The following is a 19,501-nucleotide window of genomic DNA, read 5'->3' as shown; positions in this document are numbered from 1 at the left end:
GTCACTTTCTTCAAGAGTGTGTTCTCATAGGCACCCTAATGTACCCTTAACCCGGCTAACAGGCCATGGTTGTTTCACTTCACCTCTTTGTGGTCCAAACCGAGAAACGCAACCTGAAAATGACAGAAGAAGAGACTGGTATCTACTCTCAACCTCTCTCATCTCTGGGTCCTCAGTCTTGGACGGAAACTGCTAAATCAGCTTGGGTAGCGAAACCTCTGAGGATGGCACAATGGCTTGCTCTGATCTCTGTTGTACTCAGTGCCTAAAGATGGTTCGAAAGTCAGAAGGTTAGAGAAGACTCTTCCTTACACCTGCTCACAGGAAACACACAACCATGCAGGCTTCCCTCTCCCTTTATGTCTCTATCATAACATAGTCACTTTGGAAACTCAAAGTTGATATCAAGACAATATCAACAAAAAAATCTACATACATACATACATACATGCATACATACATACGACAATATCAAGTTTTGTCAAACTTGCTGGAACCTGGAACTCAGGCCGATAAAAACACAATTATATATTAAAATGAATTCAATCAAAACTATCAATACCAATTGTTCATTTTCATTTATCCCGTGTTGTAAACAAGTCCAGGAATGCAAGGTACTTTTGATTCCGTGATTCTTGGGGATAATAAATGTGGTTTACTTTGCTTACATTTCTTTAACTTCCCCTTGCCCTGCACAATGTCTGCTCATAGTAGTTGCACTTCCCTTTCTACAGCGTCTGCTTCTTCCCCACAATAGTAAAACAGTGTTTCTCAGATGTAGCTTCATATAGGGAACACCTGACCAGATCATTGTGAGTCCTGTGACATACAGGTCCTTTGTCTTGTCTTAGAAAACCCTCTACACCGTGCAAATGTGTGTTCACTGTGATAATGCTGTCACAACAGCCCACCATGAACCTCCCGTCCCCATACTGGTGTTATCTTACACCTACTACCAAGGTTCTCCATTTCACTTCTCCCAGGCACTAAGTGCTTAACTCAGAATACGGTGTTGTGTAAAACGTGGCGTGACATGAAGGTCGATGACGTGTTTTTGAAGGGATGAATGGGAGAATTGTAACAGCAGAAAGAGACAATAGACGTGAGACCCAATGTGTAGAGCAGATATGACTAATAACGCCTGCATGCAATGCTATTCGTTTCTGTCTAAGTTGGTGTCTCGTAGAACAAATGCAAATAATCACTAGCATGCCGACAGACATGAGTGCCAGGGAGGTTCCCTAAAATGAAACGCAGTATCTCAATTTAATACTTACAGTGTAGCCAGTGGAGGCTGCCGAGGGGAGCACAGCTCATGGTAATGGCTGGAATGGAGTCAATGGAATGGTATCAACCACATCTTTGAATCCATTCCACTGACTCCATTCCAGCCATTATTCTGAGCCGTCCTCCCCTCAGCAGCCTCCACAGCAGCCTCCATTGTAGTTAAGGCAAAACCATAAAAGCTGGTGACGATGAGATATGTAGCAATATTCGTCAAGGGCTTGAGGAAAGCATTGTTATCTAGTTGGCTCGTAGCACTCATCACAGACGGGGTACGTTCTTGTAACATTGTCTTTGTTATCAACTTTTTAGTGAGTTTAATGTGGGATGTTCTTTCATAGCACTGGAAAGTACTATGTAAACATTCGACGGTGATAAATTATGACATGAAGTTCTAACGTGTATGTATGCAGTAAACAAAACAATGATCACATTAGGTTATTTGGGGACTAAACTATACATTTTTTTTCCCCTTCTTCTGATAGGCAAAATGGAGTCACCATCATTCACAATATTTCCAACGTCTGAAACAGTAAGTATTATCTCAATCTAATTGCTTGTATTTACAACTATAAAGCCATGCTATAAAACGAGTTAGAGAGCAACATCAAATCAGCAGAGAATGGATTCAATCCAAATGTGTCAATTGTAGCCAAGAGTATCTAGTGCAGAGATCTCCAACAGCCCGCCCATGAGTAGCTCGCCAAACAATTCTGAAGGTACCTGCAATTTATAAGTGTTCCACCTCAAACGGTCATTAACAAATCTCACACGTATCAGACACCACAAGCTCCCAGTTACGCTACTATCTAATCAACACAACCTTGACATTATCCCACCCCCTGGGTAGCCACTATTGGCTTAAAAAGCCAAACCTAACACAATATCTGCCAATTCATTTCCAGGAATATTGCTTGTCTATGTGGTGCACACGTTTGTCTACCACTCTGCGTGTAACCATGTGATTAACGTCTTGTGGGTTGACCGAAATTGTTTAACCAAAACCGTCACAGTTAAAATGTTAACTACAAAGTAGGCTTAGCTGGCAGAAGTGTATCAGGAGTAAGTATGTCATGTTTATCTATTATTTGCAAACTTTGAAATGAAATGAGCAGCAGCAGTACAGAACCATCACTAGACCGGCACATTCTTCACTGGCTAGATGCACAATTAAAGGAGAATTCAACAACAACAAAAAATCTAAATCTGTTAGTTCTTCTTCTTCTTCCAGATCTTAAAAAAAAAAAAAAAAGTATTCTGCTGTGATTTAAACATTGACATGGACTCAGAACATCCAATCGTGTTGTTTCTATATGAACAATTGTAATTGAGAGTGAAAAACAAATCTAAACCAGAAAACAACATAATATATAAAACAGAATTTGAGAGAGAAAAAAAAAAACTCAGCTTTTATAGGGTCCCCTAGAGTTGTTTATTAGCTATTACTTTACCAGGTATATTGGCAGAAAACAGTGCACTGCTTTCTCTTCTCCCCTAAAACTCTTCCCCACATCCTACTGTAGAAGAGAAAGACGTGCCTATTTGAAAGCTAGAAAAAAAATAGTTGCACGTGACCAGTTTCATAATTTTTTTTCTTTAAGTAGCTCTCAAGTCAGAAAAGGCCGGAGACCCCTGATCTAGTGTTTGTCTTTTGAACTTCCGTACAAAGACCACATAAAGTTTCACATCAACATTAAATGTGGTCGGAGAGGAAAAACTTTATTTTCAACTCACCACTTTTAGTAGCCAAAGTAGCCAAGATTCAGATCAGGATTTGGATCAGACTGGAAGGGTTGTTTATGATGTTTGTAGCAATGTTTTTGTAGTCTGTGTTCGTGCAAGTGTACAAGAACTCTTGTAGCAAACATTTCTAACACACACACAAACATCAGCATCAAATATCGACTGTGCGCACAAAAGAACTGTCGCCCCCCCCCCCCTCCCATATTTATCTCTGTCCTAGATCTGTGTCGGAGGCGACAACAAGCGCAGTGTCGTTGACGTGCATCGTGAACCTGAGCCCCTCTCTGTAGCCCCCCTGGAGCGTTAAGCCACCCCATCTCACACAGAAGGAAGTGGTGCAGCGGTGTGGTTTCTCCTGTTGAGAGACAGTGAGACACAACACCTGCTTCTGAGAGCAACCACAGCAGCATTGGCTTTAGGCAGAACGTCACTACCACCAGGTCTTGATGTCACCGTGCTGTGCTCCGCTAAACGCATGTTATGAAACACTGTCGTGTAGGCAGACGGTTTAAGGGAACAGGCAGCTAGCTAGTCAACCATTGCAGACAGGAAGTCATGAAACAAAAATGCTCAAACTACATTTAAATCAGTTGGTCTTAAACCGTTATGAAAGACACCGTGACAAAATAAATGATTAAGGACACCTGTTGCACAAATTCAAAGTAAAAGTCTCAGAATGCTTGTTTGTATTACAGGGATCTGGAGATTACACAGAGGACTATGAGGGAGGCTATACTGAGACCCCAGGGGGAATGTGTGATAAGTCCTGGGTGAGGGAGTTCCGGGGTCTCTATGAACCCCCTCTGTTCTGGCTCATCTTCTCCCTGGGCGCCGTGGGCAACCTGATGGTGGTCTTCATCTTTACCACGGTACGCCACCGCCTCAAGACTATGACAGACGTGTACCTACTCAACCTGGCTGTGGCTGATCTCCTCTTCCTGGGTACACTGCCCTTCTGGGCTGCTGATGCCACCAGGGGCTGGGTGTTCGGCCTGGGCCTCTGTAAGATCCTCTCGGCCGTCTACAAAATCAACTTCTTCAGCAGCATGCTGTTGCTCACCTGTATCAGTGCGGACCGCTATGTGGCAATCGTCCAGGTCACCAAGGCTCACAACCTGAAGAACAAGAGGCTGTTTGTCAGCAAGTTGGTCTGCCTGGCTGTCTGGATCATCTCAGGCCTCCTGGCTCTGCCCGAGTTCATTTTCGCCCAGGTGAAGCCTGACCACAGGGGCAATTCCTTCTGTGTCCTGGTCTACCCCAACAACCTCTTCAACCGCACCAAGATCCTGGTGCTGGCTCTGCAGGTCTGTGTGGGCTTCTGCCTGCCTCTGCTGGTCATGGTTCTATGCTACTCGGTCATCATTCGCACCCTGCTGCAGGCCAAGAGCTTTGAGAAGCACAAGGCACTGAGAGTCATCTTCGCCGTGGTGGCTGTGTTTGTCCTCTCCCAGCTACCGTACAACGGGCTACTCGTGGTTGATGCCACGCAGGCCGCCAACACCACCATCAAGGACTGTGCCATATCGGGCCATTTCGATGTCGCCGGGCAGATTGCGAAGAGCCTTGCATACACCCATGCTTGCATTAACCCCTTCCTGTATGTGTTCATTGGCGTTCGCTTCCGGAAGGATCTGCTGAGGCTGCTGAGGCAGTACACCTGTGGCCTGAACCAGAGAGGCCTCAATAAGATGCAGGCCGTCCCCAAACGCCCCTCCGTCATGTCCGACACCGAGACCACCCCTGCCCTCTCCTTGTAACCCCGCCTCCCTGAGACCACTCCCCGTTCTCATCTTGGCGTTACCATACCTACCCACACATTAAACATCACCTCAGACCATACTGTTGGGTTGAATCCTAGCTAAAGATCTGTGTGCGTAATTCAAATTTCTCATTGACATCCATACATTTAAACGTGTAAAGGTGAATTCCAGGGGTCTCAAAGTTAGGCTTCAGCCCCCTGGGATTGCCTCCGACCTTATCATTACTTCCATATGATATCATAGGCTGCTAAGGACCGCACATTTCCAGGGCGACAAACCCAGCTGCATCCTGATTACATTGGTATTTTGCCAGTATAGAAATTCATTGTTGTTTACATATACCCTGTGCAGACAGTCAACATACAATACATCCAAAGCATACAGTTCTCTAGGTCCTTGTATAAAAATGTACATTACTGTATATAAATTGTGTCAATGAGTATTGTTACCTTGACTGTGTTACTGTTTTCTGTATTTGTAGAGTAGGTGCTGCTGCAAAATTATTGGCATTATAATTGTGAAAGGTATCCATTAAAACTGAAATAAAATGATTGTCCTCTGTTGTTTGTCAAATTGAGAACAGTCAAATCATTATCTTGAAAACCAACACCAGTTAGAATACCTCACTTAGTCCTTTCTTCAAAATGTGTCACAATAATGAGACTCACACACACTCTCTTTTAAAGGCCACATGAATAAATGCTACCGTTTGAGACGCGAGCAACGTTCACTTCTTATTTTTCACTTGGTGTGAGAATACGGCGCACTGTTTTCAATGGTGTAACGTACGTTCTGTGGTGGGGAAACAGACTAAGTGCGGCTTGTTTGCGTCCACAACGCTTTCACTATGACTACAGCCTATGACTTGCTCTTAGTTGGCTGAGCAAGCACAATTGACAATCTGTTTCCCCATTGAAAAGCAGTTGTGCCCCATGTTGGTATGGGTATGACTAGGCATTTTCAAAGTTAGTGGTGAAGTTTGCCCACCTCATTCATACTGGTATGAGAAATGTTTACTCATTCACCTCTGAAAACCGTTGAGTCAGCACCATTGGTTCAGACAGGGTGAAAGTAGCCTCGGCTCCAGGCTTCGCTCACATTGTGAGGTGAAAGTCTGTGGCAGAGGGTGAAAATGGCATGCCGTGAAGTATACTGAAAAACCCCTCTCCGCTGCTTGTTGTTGACCTGAATTTAGCCTCAAAGCAGAGGAAGCTAAGTTTGAAATCTAATTGCAATTTTACACATTCCACTTGCTTTGGTTTTAGTCACCATTTGTAGCATCAAAACGCTTGTCTTTGAAGATTACCAGCATTCTGTAGATGACATAAATACATACAGGTGGTGTGTCTCTCCACTCATTATTGGGCCGATATTCTCAAACCCAACAGGTTGAAAAGAGGCATGAGATCGTCACAACGCGAACCAGCTATAGGCAGTATAGACACAGACACCCTGTCTGATCCGATACAGGCAGACACTTTCGGGAGGGTTTTTCTACAGTTGGCCATGCTACTGAAAACATGGGAACATCAAAGGTCAGTAATGGGGGGCAGTTGCTGGCAAAGCCCTCTTATCTCTTCACTCCGCAGTGCAATTGGAGACGGTGAGATGGTGAAGCATTGTGAGCTTTACTGTAGGCTGTCTGCCCGTTGCAATAATCTGTTTCATAACTCCCCCTCGGATGCACTCAAACCACCGCTATCAAAGCATAAGTCTGAAATCAGACTGAATAGCAAATAGACTGAGATTGACTGAAGCTGGGGTTGACAGAGGCATGCCATGGCGTTCCATTTACCAGACCAAGCTAAAACATGCATTTACATTTTAAAATGACAACTGAGCGTGGCAGGCAGTGTGTGTGTTTTTCATGTAACGATGAGATAGTTAAATTGCGCTGCAAAGGTGGATTTTCGATTAGATATAGACGTTTTTCACGAGAGCTAGGAAGGTCAACAAATTTGTGATGAGAAACTTTTCATCGTTTACTCACTTGACAAGCTGCTCTGCTTGAAGCTCACTATGCCTCAGACTGACGGTAGAAAAAAAGCATGGTACGTTTTTGAGGTTAGTGAGGTCGGCCATGCACCCCTGTACCTGTTCAATTCAGGTGAGACCACAGAGGCACACTTTCATGTCTCTTTTGTTTTGTCTGCTCATTGCACGACAGGAAGCCATCAGTCATGTCAACAACTGGCTTCCTGTATCCTTGTATAGTACTACTGCAATACCAGACACTAGATCCCTGTACAAAAGCTACACTACAGACAGCTAGGCCTCCATAGGGAGACCAGCCAAATAACTCACCTCCACCAGTAACAGTTTTCTCTCAGCTTCTCCTCCACCTACTCCAAAGTGCCTTACTTCACTTTATTTAACTGCCATCCATGTGGATGTGGCCTTGAAATGGTAATGAGTTGCCTTAAGTTGTTACTTTGTAAAAAGGTAATGTATAACATTTCCCACACTCTCCTGACTGACTTTCCACCAATGACCAGTCACCCCACTTCCAATTTCCTGCAGGGGCGGGCCTTCCTTCACTGAAACACCTACTTCCAATCTAATTGACTGACCTACAAATAATATTGAGTAGTTATTTATGATGCAAGGATTTGTAGATCAGTCAATCTTGCACTGTGTACCCAGTGAACACAGACAGACACTGATGTCTTTTTTTGGTTCAGTCCGGACCGGCCTTGATTTCAACTTCCACGGATGTTGATTTTTGGTCCTAGATGTCTTTGTTTGGTTCAGATTTGGTCTGTTTGGTTCAGATTTGGTCTGATTTGGTTTGTTTGGTTCAGATTTGGTTACCTTGAAGTGGCCCAAACGGATTTGGTCAGGACCGGCCTTTATTTGGTCCAAACATTGGCGCCTATGATTCTGAACCAATCATAGACATCTATGCCCAATCATAGAAGTTTCACACGCGTGGACAGCACAGTAGAGCACAGCAGAGTACAATAAAGTACATTATAGTACAGTATATTACAATAAAGTAGAGCACAGAAGAGTACAGTACAGTAAAGTAAAAACAAGTATAGGAAAGTAGAGTACAGCACAGTATAATTTACTGTATTGTACCCTACTTTATTCTAATGTATTCTACTGAACTAAACTGTACTCTACTGAATAAAATTATGCTGTCTTGTACTGTACCGTACTATAATGTACTCTACTGTACTAAACTGTGCCGTACTGTTCAAACTTGTGAAACATAGACTTGACTTCTATGATTTGTTCAGATTTGGTCTGGTCCGGACCGGACCAAATGTGTAATTGTCTGGGAGCAGAACTCATTAGAATAACACCCAACATGCTTTGCAAATGTTTGTTTTTAGATTTACATTTACATTTGGTGATTCAGCAGACAGACACTCTTATGCAGAGCGACTTGCAGTCTGTGCGTTCAACTAAGCTAGATTAAAAACATTTTTAAAAAATGTTTTTTTTTTGTCACATGTGCTGATTACAACAGGTGTAGTAGACCTTACAATGCAGTTTTAAGAAAAATAAGTGTCAAGTAAAAAATAGATTACATTTTGTAAAAATAATTTACAAAATTATAAAGAGCAGCAGTAATAAACAGTGGTGAGGTTATATACAGGGGGGTACCGGTACAGAGTCAATGTGCGGGGGCACCGGCTAGTTGAGATAATTTAGATCATATGTAGATGTAGGTAGAGTTAAAGTGACTATGCATTGATAATAAACAGAGAGTAGCAGCAGCGTAAAAGGGGGGACAATGTAAATAGTCTGGGTAGCCATTTGATTAGCTGTTCAGAAGTCTTATGGCTTGGGGGTAGAAGGTGTTAAGAAGCCTTTTGAACCTAGACTTGGCTTGCAGTAGCTGAGAGAACAGTCTATGACTAGAGGGGCTGGAGTCTGACAATTTTTAGGGCCTTCCTCTGACACCGCCTGGTATAGAGGTCCTGGATGGCAGAAAGCTTGGCCCCTGTGATGTACTGGGCCGTACGCAGTAACCTCTAGTGTCTTGCGGTCGGAGGCCAAGCAGTTGCCATACCAGGCGGTGATGCAACCAGTCAGGATGCTCTCGATGGTGCAGCTGTATAACTTTTTGAGGATCTGAGGGCCCATGCCAAATCTTTTCAGTCTGCTTAGGGGGAATAGGCATTGTCGTGCCCTCTTCACGACTGTCTTGGTGTGTTTGGACCATTCTAGTTGATGTAGACACCAAGGAACCTGAAGCTCTCAACCTGCTCCACTGCAGCCCCGTCGATGAGAATGGGGGCGTGCTCGGTCCTCCTTTTCCTGTAGTCCACAATCATCTCCTTTGTCTTGGTCACGTTGAGGGAGAGGTTGTTGTTCTGGCACCACACGGCCAGGTCTTATCGTTGTCGGTGATCAGGCCTACCACTGTTGTGGCGGATGTGTTGTTACCTAACCTTACCACCTGGGGGCGGCCCGTCAGGAAGTCCAGGATACAGTTGCAGAGGGAGGTGTTTAGTCCCAGGGTCCTTAGCTTAGTGATGAGCTTTGAGGGCACTATGGTGTTCAACGCTGAGCTGCAGTCAATGAATACAGTGCCTTGCGAAAGTATTCGGCCCCCTTGAACTTTGCGACCTTTTGCCACATTTCAGGCTTCAAACATATAAAAGATATAAAACTGTATTTTTTTGTGAAGAATCAACAACAAGTGGGATATATATCAAAGATATAAAACTGTATTTTTTTGTGAAGAATCAACAACAAGTGGGACACAATCATGAAGTGGATTGACATTTATTGGATATTTCAAACTTTTTTAACAAATCAAAAACTGAAAAATTGGGCGTGCAAAATTATTCAGCCCCCTTAAGTTAATACTTTGTAGCGCCACCTTTTGCTGCGATTACAGCTGTAAGTCGCTTGGGGTATGTCTCTATCAGTTTTGCACATCGAGAGACTGAAATGTTTTCCCATTCCTCCTTGCAAAACAGCTAGAGCTCAGTGAGGTTGGATGGAGAGCATTTGTGAACAGCAGTTTTCAGTTCTTTCCACAGATTCTCGATTGGATTCAGGTCTAGACTTTGACTTGGCCATTCTAACACCTGGATATGTTTATTTTTGAACCATTCCATTGTAGATTTTGCTTTATGTTTTGGATCATTGTCTTGTTGGAAGACAAATCTCCGTCCCAGTCTCAGGTCTTTTGCAGACTCCATCAGGTTTTCTTCCAGAATGGTCCTGTATTTGGCTCCATCCATCTTCCCATCAATTTTAACCATCTTCCCTGTCCCTGCTGAAGAAAAACAGGCCCAAACCATGATGCTGCCACCACCATGTTTGACAGTGGGGATGGTGTGTTCAGCTGTGTTGCTTTTACGCCAAACATAACGTTTTGCATTGTTGCCAAAAAGTTCCATTTTGGTTTCATCTGACCAGAGCACCTTCTTCCACATGTTTGGTGAGTCTCCCAGGTGGCTTGTGGCAAACTTTAAACAACACTTTTTATGGATATCTTTAAGAAATGGTTTTCTTCTTGCCACTCTTCCATAAAGGCCAGATTTGTGCAATATATGACTGATTGTTGTCCTATGGACAGAGTCTCCCACCTCAGCTGTAGATCTCTGCAGTTCATCCAGAGTGATCATGGGCCTCTTGGCTGCATCTCTGATCAGTCTTCTCCTTGTATGAGCTGAAAGTTTAGAGGGACGGCCAGGTCTTGGTAGATTTGCAGTGGTCTGATACTCCGTCCATTTCAATATTATCGCTTGCACAGTGCTCCTTGGGATGTTTAACGCTTGGGAAATCTTTTTGTATCCAAATCCGGCTTTAAACTTCTTCACAACAGTATCTCGAACCTGCCTGGTGTGTTCCTTGTTCTTCATGATGCTCTCTGCACTTTTAACGGACCTCTGAGACTATCACAGTGCAGGTGCATTTATACGGAGACTTGATTACACACAGGTGGATTGTATTTATCATCATTAGTCATTTAGGTCAACATTGGATCATTCAGAGATCCTCACTGAACTTCTGGAGAGAGTTTGCTGCACTGAAAGTAAAGGGGCTGAATAATTTTGCACGCCCAATTTTTCAGTTTTTGATATGTTAAAAAAGTTTGAAATATCCAATAAATGTCGTTCCACTTCATGATTGTGTCCCACTTGTTGTTGATTCTTCACAAAAAAATACAGTTTTATATCTTTATGTTTGAAGCCTGAAATGTGGCAAAAGGTCGCAAAGTTCAAGGGGGCCGAATACTTTCGCAAGGCACTGTAGCATTCTCACATAGGTGTTCCTTTTGTCCAGGTGGTAAAGGGCAGTGTGGAGTGCAATAGAGATCTGCATCATCTGTGGATCTGTTGGGGCGGTATGCAAATTGGAGTGGGTCTAGGGTTTCTGGGATAATGGTGTTGATGTGAGCCTTAACCAGCCTTTCAAAGCACTTCATGGCTACAGATGTGAGTGCTACGGGTCGGTAGTAATTTAGGCAGGTTACCTTCGTGCTCTTGGGCACAGGGACTATGGTGGTCTGCTTGAAACATGTTGGTACTACAGACTCAGTCAGGGACAGGTTGTCAGTGAAGACACTTGCCAGTTAGTCAGCGCATGCTCGGAGTACACGTCCTGGTAATCCATCTGGCCCTGCGGCCTTGTGAATGTTGACCTGTTTAAAGGTCTTACTCACATCGGCGACGGAGAGCGTGATCACACAGTCGTCCGGAACAGCTGATGCTCTCATGCATGTTTCAGTGTTACTTGCCTTGAGGCGAGCATAGAAGTAATTCATCACTCCAGAGAAAGCGTTTCCACTGTTCCAGAGTCCAATGGCTGAGAGCTTTACATCACTCCAGCCGACGCTTGGCATTGTGCATGGTGATCTTAGATTTCTGTGCGGCTGCTCGACCGTGACAACCCATTTCAGAGGCAGTTTGGAACTCTGTAGTGAGTTTTGAAACCGAGGACAGACGATTGTTACAAGCTACACACTTCAGAACTTGGCTGTCCCGTTCTCTGAGCTTGTGGGGTCTTAGCAGCTGAGCCGTGGTCGCTCCTACAGGTTTCTACTTCACAATAATAGCACTTACAGTTGACCGGGGAAGCTCTAGCAGGGCAGAAATTTGACAAACTGACTTGTTGGAAAGGTGGCATCCTATGACGGTGCCACGCTGAAAGTCACTGAGCTCTTCAGTAGGGCCATTCTACTGCCAATGTTTTGTCTTTGGAGACGGGTGTGACTGAAATAGCTGAATCCACTAATTTAAATGGGTGTCCACATACTTTTGTACAGTGCATTCAGAAAGTTTGCAGACCCTTTCCCTTTTTCCACATGTTGTTACGTTGCAGCCTTATTCTAAAATTGTACACATAATACCCAATAATGACAAAGCAAACACAGGTTTTTAGACATTTTTGCAAATGTATAAAAAAAATAAAAAAATGAAATACCATATTTACATAAGTATTCAGACCCTTTGCTATGAGACTCAAAATTACGTTGATCATCCTTGAGTTGTTTCTTCAACTTGATTGTAGTCCACCTGTGGTAAATTCAATTGATTGGACATTTGGAAAGGCACACACCAGTCTATATAAGGTCCCACAGTGAAAGTGTATGTCAGAGCAAAAACCAAGCCATGAGGTTGAAGGGATTGTCCGTAGAGCTCCGAGACAGGATTGTGTCGAAGCACAGATCTAGGGAAAGCTACCAGCATTGAAGGTCCCCGAGAATACAGTGGCTTTCATCATTCTTAAATGGAAGAAGTTTGGAACCACCAAGACTCTTCCTAGAGTTGGCCGCCTGGCCAAACTGAACCATCGGGGGAGAAGGGCCTTGGTCAGGGAGGTGACCAAGAACTCAATGGTCACTCAGACAGAGCTCTAGAGTTCCTCTGTGGAGAACTTTCCAGAAGGACAACCATCTCTGCAGCACTCCACCAATCAGGCCTTTATGGTAGAGTGGCCAGACGGAAACCACTCATTAAAAGGCTTCTTTGGTCTGGTGAAACCAATATTGAATTATTTGGCCTGAATGCCAAGCATCATGTCTGGAGGAAACCTGGCACCATCCCTACGGTGAAGCATGGTGGTGTCTGCATCATGCAGGGATTTTTTTCAGTGGCAGGAACTGGGAGAGTAGTCAGGATCGAGAGAAAGATAAACAGGGCAAAGTACAGAGAGATCCTTGATGCAAACCTGCCCCAGAGTGCTCAGGACCTCAGAACGGGGTGACGGTTCACCTTCCAACAGGACAATGACGCTAAGCACACAGCCAAGACAATGCAGGAGTGGCTTCAGGACAAGTCTCTGAATGTCCTTGAGTGGCCCAGCCAGAGCCCGGACTTGAACCCGATTAAACATCTCTGGAGAGACCTGAAAATAGCTGTGCAGCGACGCTCCCCTTCCAACCTGACAGAGCTTGAGAGGATGTGAGAATACGGAGAAGAATGGGAGAAACTCCCCAAATACAGGTGTGCCAAGCTTGAGAAGATTCTAGGCTGTAATCTCTGCCAAAGGTGCGTCAACAAAGTACTGAGTAAAGGGTCTGAATACTTATGTAAATGTGATATTTTTGGCTTTTTTTGTGTTTTGTTTTATCATTATGGGATATTGTGCATAGATTGACGAAGGGAAAAAACTATTTAATCCATTTTAGAACAAGGCTGTAACATAACACAATGTGGAAAAAGTCAAGGAATCTGAATACTTTCCGAAGGCACTGTATAGTGTACTTTTGTATATATAGTGTACTTTTGTATATATAGTGTACTTGAAAGTCCATTCTAAAGTGTAGAGTTATTTGTACTTGTGTTTTTTCCCCCCAGAAACTATTCTCATCGTATCATCCCGTTTCATCCTGAATCGTCAATTGAGAAAGACCGTACTCGTGTTTATAATATTCTCCACTGCAAAGCTTTCACTACCACACTTGCAAACCTTTCAATATTTTCCAGTTAATAATTCAAGTTCACCCAAGTAATCTGCTTCACAAATGCTCCACTTCTACTTTATTGTTCACTTGAATTCTTCACCTCAGAACTTTGAGAAGAACATCGGGGGGCATGAGGGCCCCTATTCATTAAAAACACTCGGGGAACTTGTCATTCTGTGTGAAAAGAAAATTACTATATCTGCCACAAGATGGCGAACTAGCTTTACCAAGTGTCACTCTGACGTTAGTCTGTGGTGTTAATGTTACTGGTCAATTAACGCCATCTAGTGGCAATGAAGAGGACAGCCTGATTCCTCTTTCGTCAAGTCGTCTTGAGAAATTAAGGCTTATTTTGCATTGACTGATAGACTGTCTTATTGCAAGACAGTCTATAACTGTACTATAACAAACTTTGCCAAAAGACAGGGTGATTGATCTGACATTTTATTCACTCTGTATAATGTTATGGCAATTAACACAGGGGAGAAGAAAAACAGTTAAAACTGAGCTATAAGGATTGTGGTGGGAGGTGAATCACAACTGGAACAACACTTGTGTCCTAAGACCACCATTCCATCTTTCTTCTCCCAGGGATTTAGGTGTGTGTGTGTGTGTCTGTGATAGATTGTACAAGAGCAACGGTGTGTGTGTGTGTGTGTGTGTGTGTGTGTGTGTGTGTGTGTGTGTGTGTGTGTGTGTGTGTGTGTGTGTGTGTGTGTGTGTGTGTGTGTGTGTGTGTGTGTGTGTGTATGAGAAACAGCGAAAGGCCTCTGAGTTATGGGCCTAGTAGAATGGGAGAGTCCAGGTTGGGATGTGCTGACCCCTTTGGCCTGGCTGCATTCTGGCACCAGAGAGGATTTGGTACTGTGAGACTGAGGGACCATGGCTCATGTATCAACAATGACAATGGCCTGCGACACACACGGAATCCTATTCTAAGATCTCAAAATACGTTGTGACAAATGCACTGTGTTGCAAAAGTTTGGGGACTGATTTACAGGTTAATAAAATTCAAAAACGTTCTCTGTGAGTTCAAGCTATCCAGAAGGCAATACATATTTGTATTTTTTTTTAAAGGCAAATAAAAGATAGGACCATTTATTCTAAGCTAACATGATCTCCATAACACATAACACTCTCTTAAAAAAACGAAAAGTTTTATAGCAATTTATCCACACTCCAAACAGGGACTCTGTTATCCTTCTCCATCTCTCCCTCAGTTAATATTTCACTTCAGACTCCCAGGCCGACAGAAAGAGAGACGTTTCCATTTCATGTCCGTCCTTTCCAGGGCTGTGTGTTACCTGTATGGTGATAAGTGTGTGACTGACTGGGAGTGTCATTTGTCACTGTCCAACTCTGAGTGACAGTCACAGATTGACGATGGTGATGATGGGAAGAGCCCTTGTGTTGTTCTGGCGCCACACACTCTAAACACCCAGCCACAATACACAGTTGTAGGGCTATGGGGAAAATACACAAGCATGCACACACACACACACACACACACACACACACATATTCCTCCATTTCAGAACTTGGCAGTGTATGACTTTTTTTGTGTGTGTGCAAATCCAGCGACAATCCAACATATTGCACACAGGCAAAGCCAGAGCAATATCAAATAGATAATTCCTTTGATTTGATTCTAAAGTGGTTTCATGTTAAAATGTAAGGGATTTCCAGTTGTAAAACTGGTTCATCTGTTTTTTGCTTTGGGTCCTCAATGTATGATTCTCATGTTGTGAAAAAATAGCATGTACTAAACACAGAACAATCTTTAGAAAGGAACAAATGACAAAATAACCTCAACGATAGACGAAAGTTAGAAGATCACAAAACCAAACCGTCCGTTCCGTGGAAATACAGCAAAATCTCCAGTGTTAAATCAACACTGACCTTGTTAAATTTAACACTGGGCCAGTGTTTATACGGGACCACACTTCTGATTGTTAAAATAACACTGTACTTAGTGCTGACTCAGTTACACTTTATCAGGGTTAGGGAATTAACACTTTCAGTTTTATGCAATAAACCTTATTGTATTTTTAACACTAAGTGCATTCAATAAGTATTCAGACCCCTTGACTTTTTCCACATTTTGTTACGTTACAACCTTATTCTAAAATGTATTAAATAGTTTTTTCCCCACTCATCAATATACACACAATAACCCATAATGACAAAGCATAAACTGGTTTTTAGAAATTGTTGCAAATTTATTAAAAAAAATATAAAACCGAAATAGAACATTTACATAAGTATTCAGACCCTTACCTCAGTACTTTGTGAAGCACCTTTGGCAGCGATTACAGCCTCGGGTCTTCTTGGGTATGATGCTACAAGCTTGGAACACCTGTACTTGGGGAGTTTCTCCTATTCTTCTCTCCAGATGCTCTAAAGCTCTGTCAGGTTGGATGGGGAGCATTGCTGCACAGATATTTTTAGGTCTCTCCAGAGATGTTTGATCGGGCTCAAGTCTAGGCTCTGGCTGGGCCACTTAAGACCATTCAGAGACTTGTCCCCAAAGCCACTTCTGCGTTGTTGTGGCTGTGTGCTTAGGGTTGTTGTCCTGTTGTAAGTTCACCCTGTTCTGAGGTCCTGGGTGCTCTGGAGCAGTCCCTGCCGCTGAGAAACATGATGCTGCCACCACCATGCTTCACCGTAGGGATTGTGCCAGGTGTCCTCCAGACGTGTTGCATTCAGGCCAAATCTTGGTTTCACCAGACCAGAAAATCTTGTTTCTCATGGTCTGAGTCCTTTAGGTGCCTTTTGGCAAACTCCAAGCAGCCAGTCATGTTCCTTTTACTGAGTGGCTTCTGACTGGCCACTCTACCATAAAGGCCTGATTGGTGGAGTGCTGCAGAGATGGTTGTCCTTCTGGAAGCTTCTCCCATCTCCACAGAGGCACTCTATAGCTCTGTCAGAGTGACCATCGGATTCTTGGTCACCTCCCTGACCAAGGCCCTTCTCCCCCAATTGCTCAGTTTGGCCAGGCAGCCAGAGTCTTGGTGGTTCCAAACTTCTTCCATTTAAGAATGATGGAGGCCACTGTGTTTTCGGTACGCTTCCCCAGATCTGTGCCTCGACACAATCCTGTCTCAGAGCTCTACAGACAAATCCTTTCACCTGGTTTTTGCTTTTCAGAGTTAAGGACATTAAAATAATATTTACAAGCCTTTATTTCTCCTTGCTCTTATGTAAGCATTTTCTAAAGACTCCAGAAATGTCAGCAGACATGCTCAAATTTTAATTAATATAACCATAGACCACTTAAATGGGTACAACACTTCCATTCACGGGTGGCCAAAAATAATTGAAAGCCATTCACTAAGCCACGCCTCCACTATCATTTCCCAGTGTGCCTTGCCATTTTGAGTGAATTGTAGAATTACCAGGGATACTTTTGAGGAGATAGGAAACTCCATTGGAATCATATTAGCGCCCATTGTGTACGTTGCACATGTGTCGTCAATGGGCCGCGTGGTGCATTCTGGGCAATTCTGGGACAATGAGAGCTCTCCTTCAAAGAATGAATGGGAGTCAATTGGGCGCCAGCTCAAAAACCCAACATTAGCATGAATTTTGTGAACAAGAAGTTCAACATTCAAATCATTTCAGAGATGTGAGATAATTAACTTATTCTCAGTAATATTGTATAGCTTTGAAATTGTGTCATTAATTACTTTCGAGGAAAATAGGCAGGTTTATCGACTCATACCCTGACTTTTTCGAAGGCGTTGAGTGACGATTAGCTTAGCAACAGTCTGTTGGTGGGGTGTTTTAAGTTCCTCCATTTATTGCCCGATGGGATTCCTATCTCCTTTTTTCTGTAATATCTCTGGAGTTACAACCCATGACTGTATTTGTCAGTGACAGAGACATGGCTCTTGAATTTGTTCATTTTCACTCCTAAGGATTTAAATAAGGGAGTTCGCTCTGGCGTCACTGATCGCTCTGGCATCGCTCTGGCATCGCTGAAGGCTAACTTCTTAAACCTGGGGTCAAATGCAGCGGTTTCTGATAGCGCGTGATTATATTCCATTCTGTGGATCCTTTTGTCCATTGATGAACATAGGGTGTCCATCAACTCTGTCACATGTCCTGTGGTTACATTTGCTTCTCTCTGGCAGCTGGTTGTGATTCCCTGCAGACCCTTACACAGGAGTATAATTTTTGAGGCTGTCACACAGCTGAAAAGAGAGAACAGTAACTTATTAGTTCAGGTTCATGTTTTGTCTACTGATACTACATTCTCATCTACTGCTCATATACATTTATAATACTGGATTAAATAATGATGTAGTGCCTCCCAGGTGGCGCAGTGGTCAATGGTACTGCATCGCAGTGCTAGCTGTTCCACCAGAGACTCGACCGGGAGGTCCGTTGGGCGACGCACAATTGGCCTAGCGTCGTCCTGGTTAGGGAGGGTTTGGCCGGTAGGGATATCCTTGTCTCATCTCGCACTAGCGACTCCAGTGGCGGGCCGGGCGCAGTGCACGCTAACCAGGTTGCCATGTGCACGGTGTTTCCTCTGACACATTGGTGCAGCCGGCTTCCGGGTTGGATGCGCGCTGTGTTAAGAAGCAGTGCGGCTTGGTTGGGTTGTGTTTCGGAGGACGCATTACTTTCGACCTCCGTCTCTCCCGAGCCCCTACGGGAGTTGTAGCGATGAAACAAGATAATAACTACTAACAATTGGATACCACGAAATTGGGGACAAAAAGGGGGTAAAACTTTTTTTAAAATAAATAAAAATAAATAAATAATAATAACTGCTTACTGTACCTCGCTCCACTGATCTCCACAGTGACCTGCTCAAAGGGTTCCAGGACTCCACCTCCTCCACCACCTCCTATTCCTCTTGGGTCAGAGCATCAACAGGTGCATTGACAATAACCAGGGTAGAGATGATGGAGTCCTTTGACACAAGATACCGCTTCAACATATAAAATGTTGAATTCCACCTTGTAGTGCAGTCTTGTTTAGGCCTCAGCTCAGGCATCGCCATCTGGCGTTGTGTAGACTTTAGTTTTTCAGCATCTACTGTGCTCCTGTGGAGGTATTCCACAGCTGCTTTCACTTTGTCCACAGTGGGCTTCATCAACTTCAGAGGATCTCTTACAATCAGCTTGAGTGTGTGAGCAAGACATGGATGATGGGTCCATTTAAAAATGTTCATGCTTTGGTTACGTTAGCTGCATTGTCGCTAACACAACAGACCACTTTTCCATCTACTTGCCATTCTTTGGCCACTCTCAACAGTTATTCTGCCGAGTTCTCTGAGGTGTGTCTGTTGCTGAACTCAAAGCAGTCCAGAAGACAGCTTTTTAATGTGATTTTGAAAGGGTTTTCCTGCTTGGAATTGTGTACATTGAATTTAGATTATTGCTATAATTTCCAAAACCTCTGTCCTCCAAAATCGAAAATGGTTGGAAATCGGTGGCAATCATTTTAGCCAATGCAATATCAATTTGGCCTTGTTTTGTTACAGACATAGATTTTCGCATAAACTGGTCCATAGAAGACTGCGTTGCTGTGGGTCGCAGAGTAGGCCTACTTGCCTGAGTGGATACATCTCCACGTGTGAAGGTGCTGGCTCCACCACTATCACTAGCAGGCCCGCTAGTTTCTCGAAGCTCCGCTACAGCTAGCTTCACAGTTGGGTGCACAGTTCGCATATGCCGGTGTCAGTTGTGCGTAGATCCGGCTTGATCTGAGATTTTGTTTTGGAAAATTCTACACTGTGCTCTAACATTGTCTACATTATTAAAATGCATCCAAATGCTACTGTGCTTCCGACTCATTTTTCAGCTGTAGTTTCACAGCTGTCCTCTCT

The 19,501-nt window shown here is 43.6% G+C and overlaps 1 protein-coding gene across 2 annotated transcripts; it reads left to right on the top strand.

The window, feature by feature from the left end:
• The first annotated feature begins 1,268 nt into the window (after nucleotides 1–1,268).
• Nucleotides 1,269–5,360, top strand: LOC139366761 (C-C chemokine receptor type 9-like). Of its 2 annotated transcripts, XM_071104463.1 has the most exons (3): nucleotides 1,269–1,556; nucleotides 1,770–1,816; nucleotides 3,723–5,360. In XM_071104463.1, the coding sequence occupies exons 2-3, from the start codon at nucleotides 1,775–1,777 to the stop codon at nucleotides 4,782–4,784; spliced, it is 1,104 nt and encodes a 367-aa protein (XP_070960564.1). In that variant the 5' UTR covers nucleotides 1,269–1,556; nucleotides 1,770–1,774; the 3' UTR covers nucleotides 4,785–5,360. The 2 variants fall into 2 exon arrangements, with proteins under 2 accessions (XP_070960564.1, XP_070960565.1); XM_071104464.1 differs by lacking the exons at nucleotides 1,269–1,556; nucleotides 1,770–1,816 and adding an exon at nucleotides 3,299–3,395 and having other exon boundaries at nucleotides 3,723–5,283.
• The last annotated feature ends 14,141 nt before the right edge of the window (nucleotides 5,361–19,501 follow it).

Source organism: Oncorhynchus clarkii, chromosome 15 (genome assembly GCF_045791955.1).
Source record: "Oncorhynchus clarkii lewisi isolate Uvic-CL-2024 chromosome 15, UVic_Ocla_1.0, whole genome shotgun sequence".
In the NCBI taxonomy this organism is placed as follows: domain Eukaryota; kingdom Metazoa; phylum Chordata; class Actinopteri; order Salmoniformes; family Salmonidae; genus Oncorhynchus; species Oncorhynchus clarkii.
This window is presented reverse-complemented; position numbering and strand designations above follow the sequence as displayed.

Bases quoted from the DNA above. Each gene is read 5' to 3' on its own strand.
- LOC139366761 (XM_071104463.1), top strand. From the start codon at position 1,775: ATGGAGTCACCATCATTCACAATATTTCCAACGTCTGAAACA. The intron at 1,817-3,722 runs GTAAGTATTATC...TTTGTATTACAG, and splicing joins TATTTCCAACGTCTGAAACA to GGATCTGGAGATTACACAGA.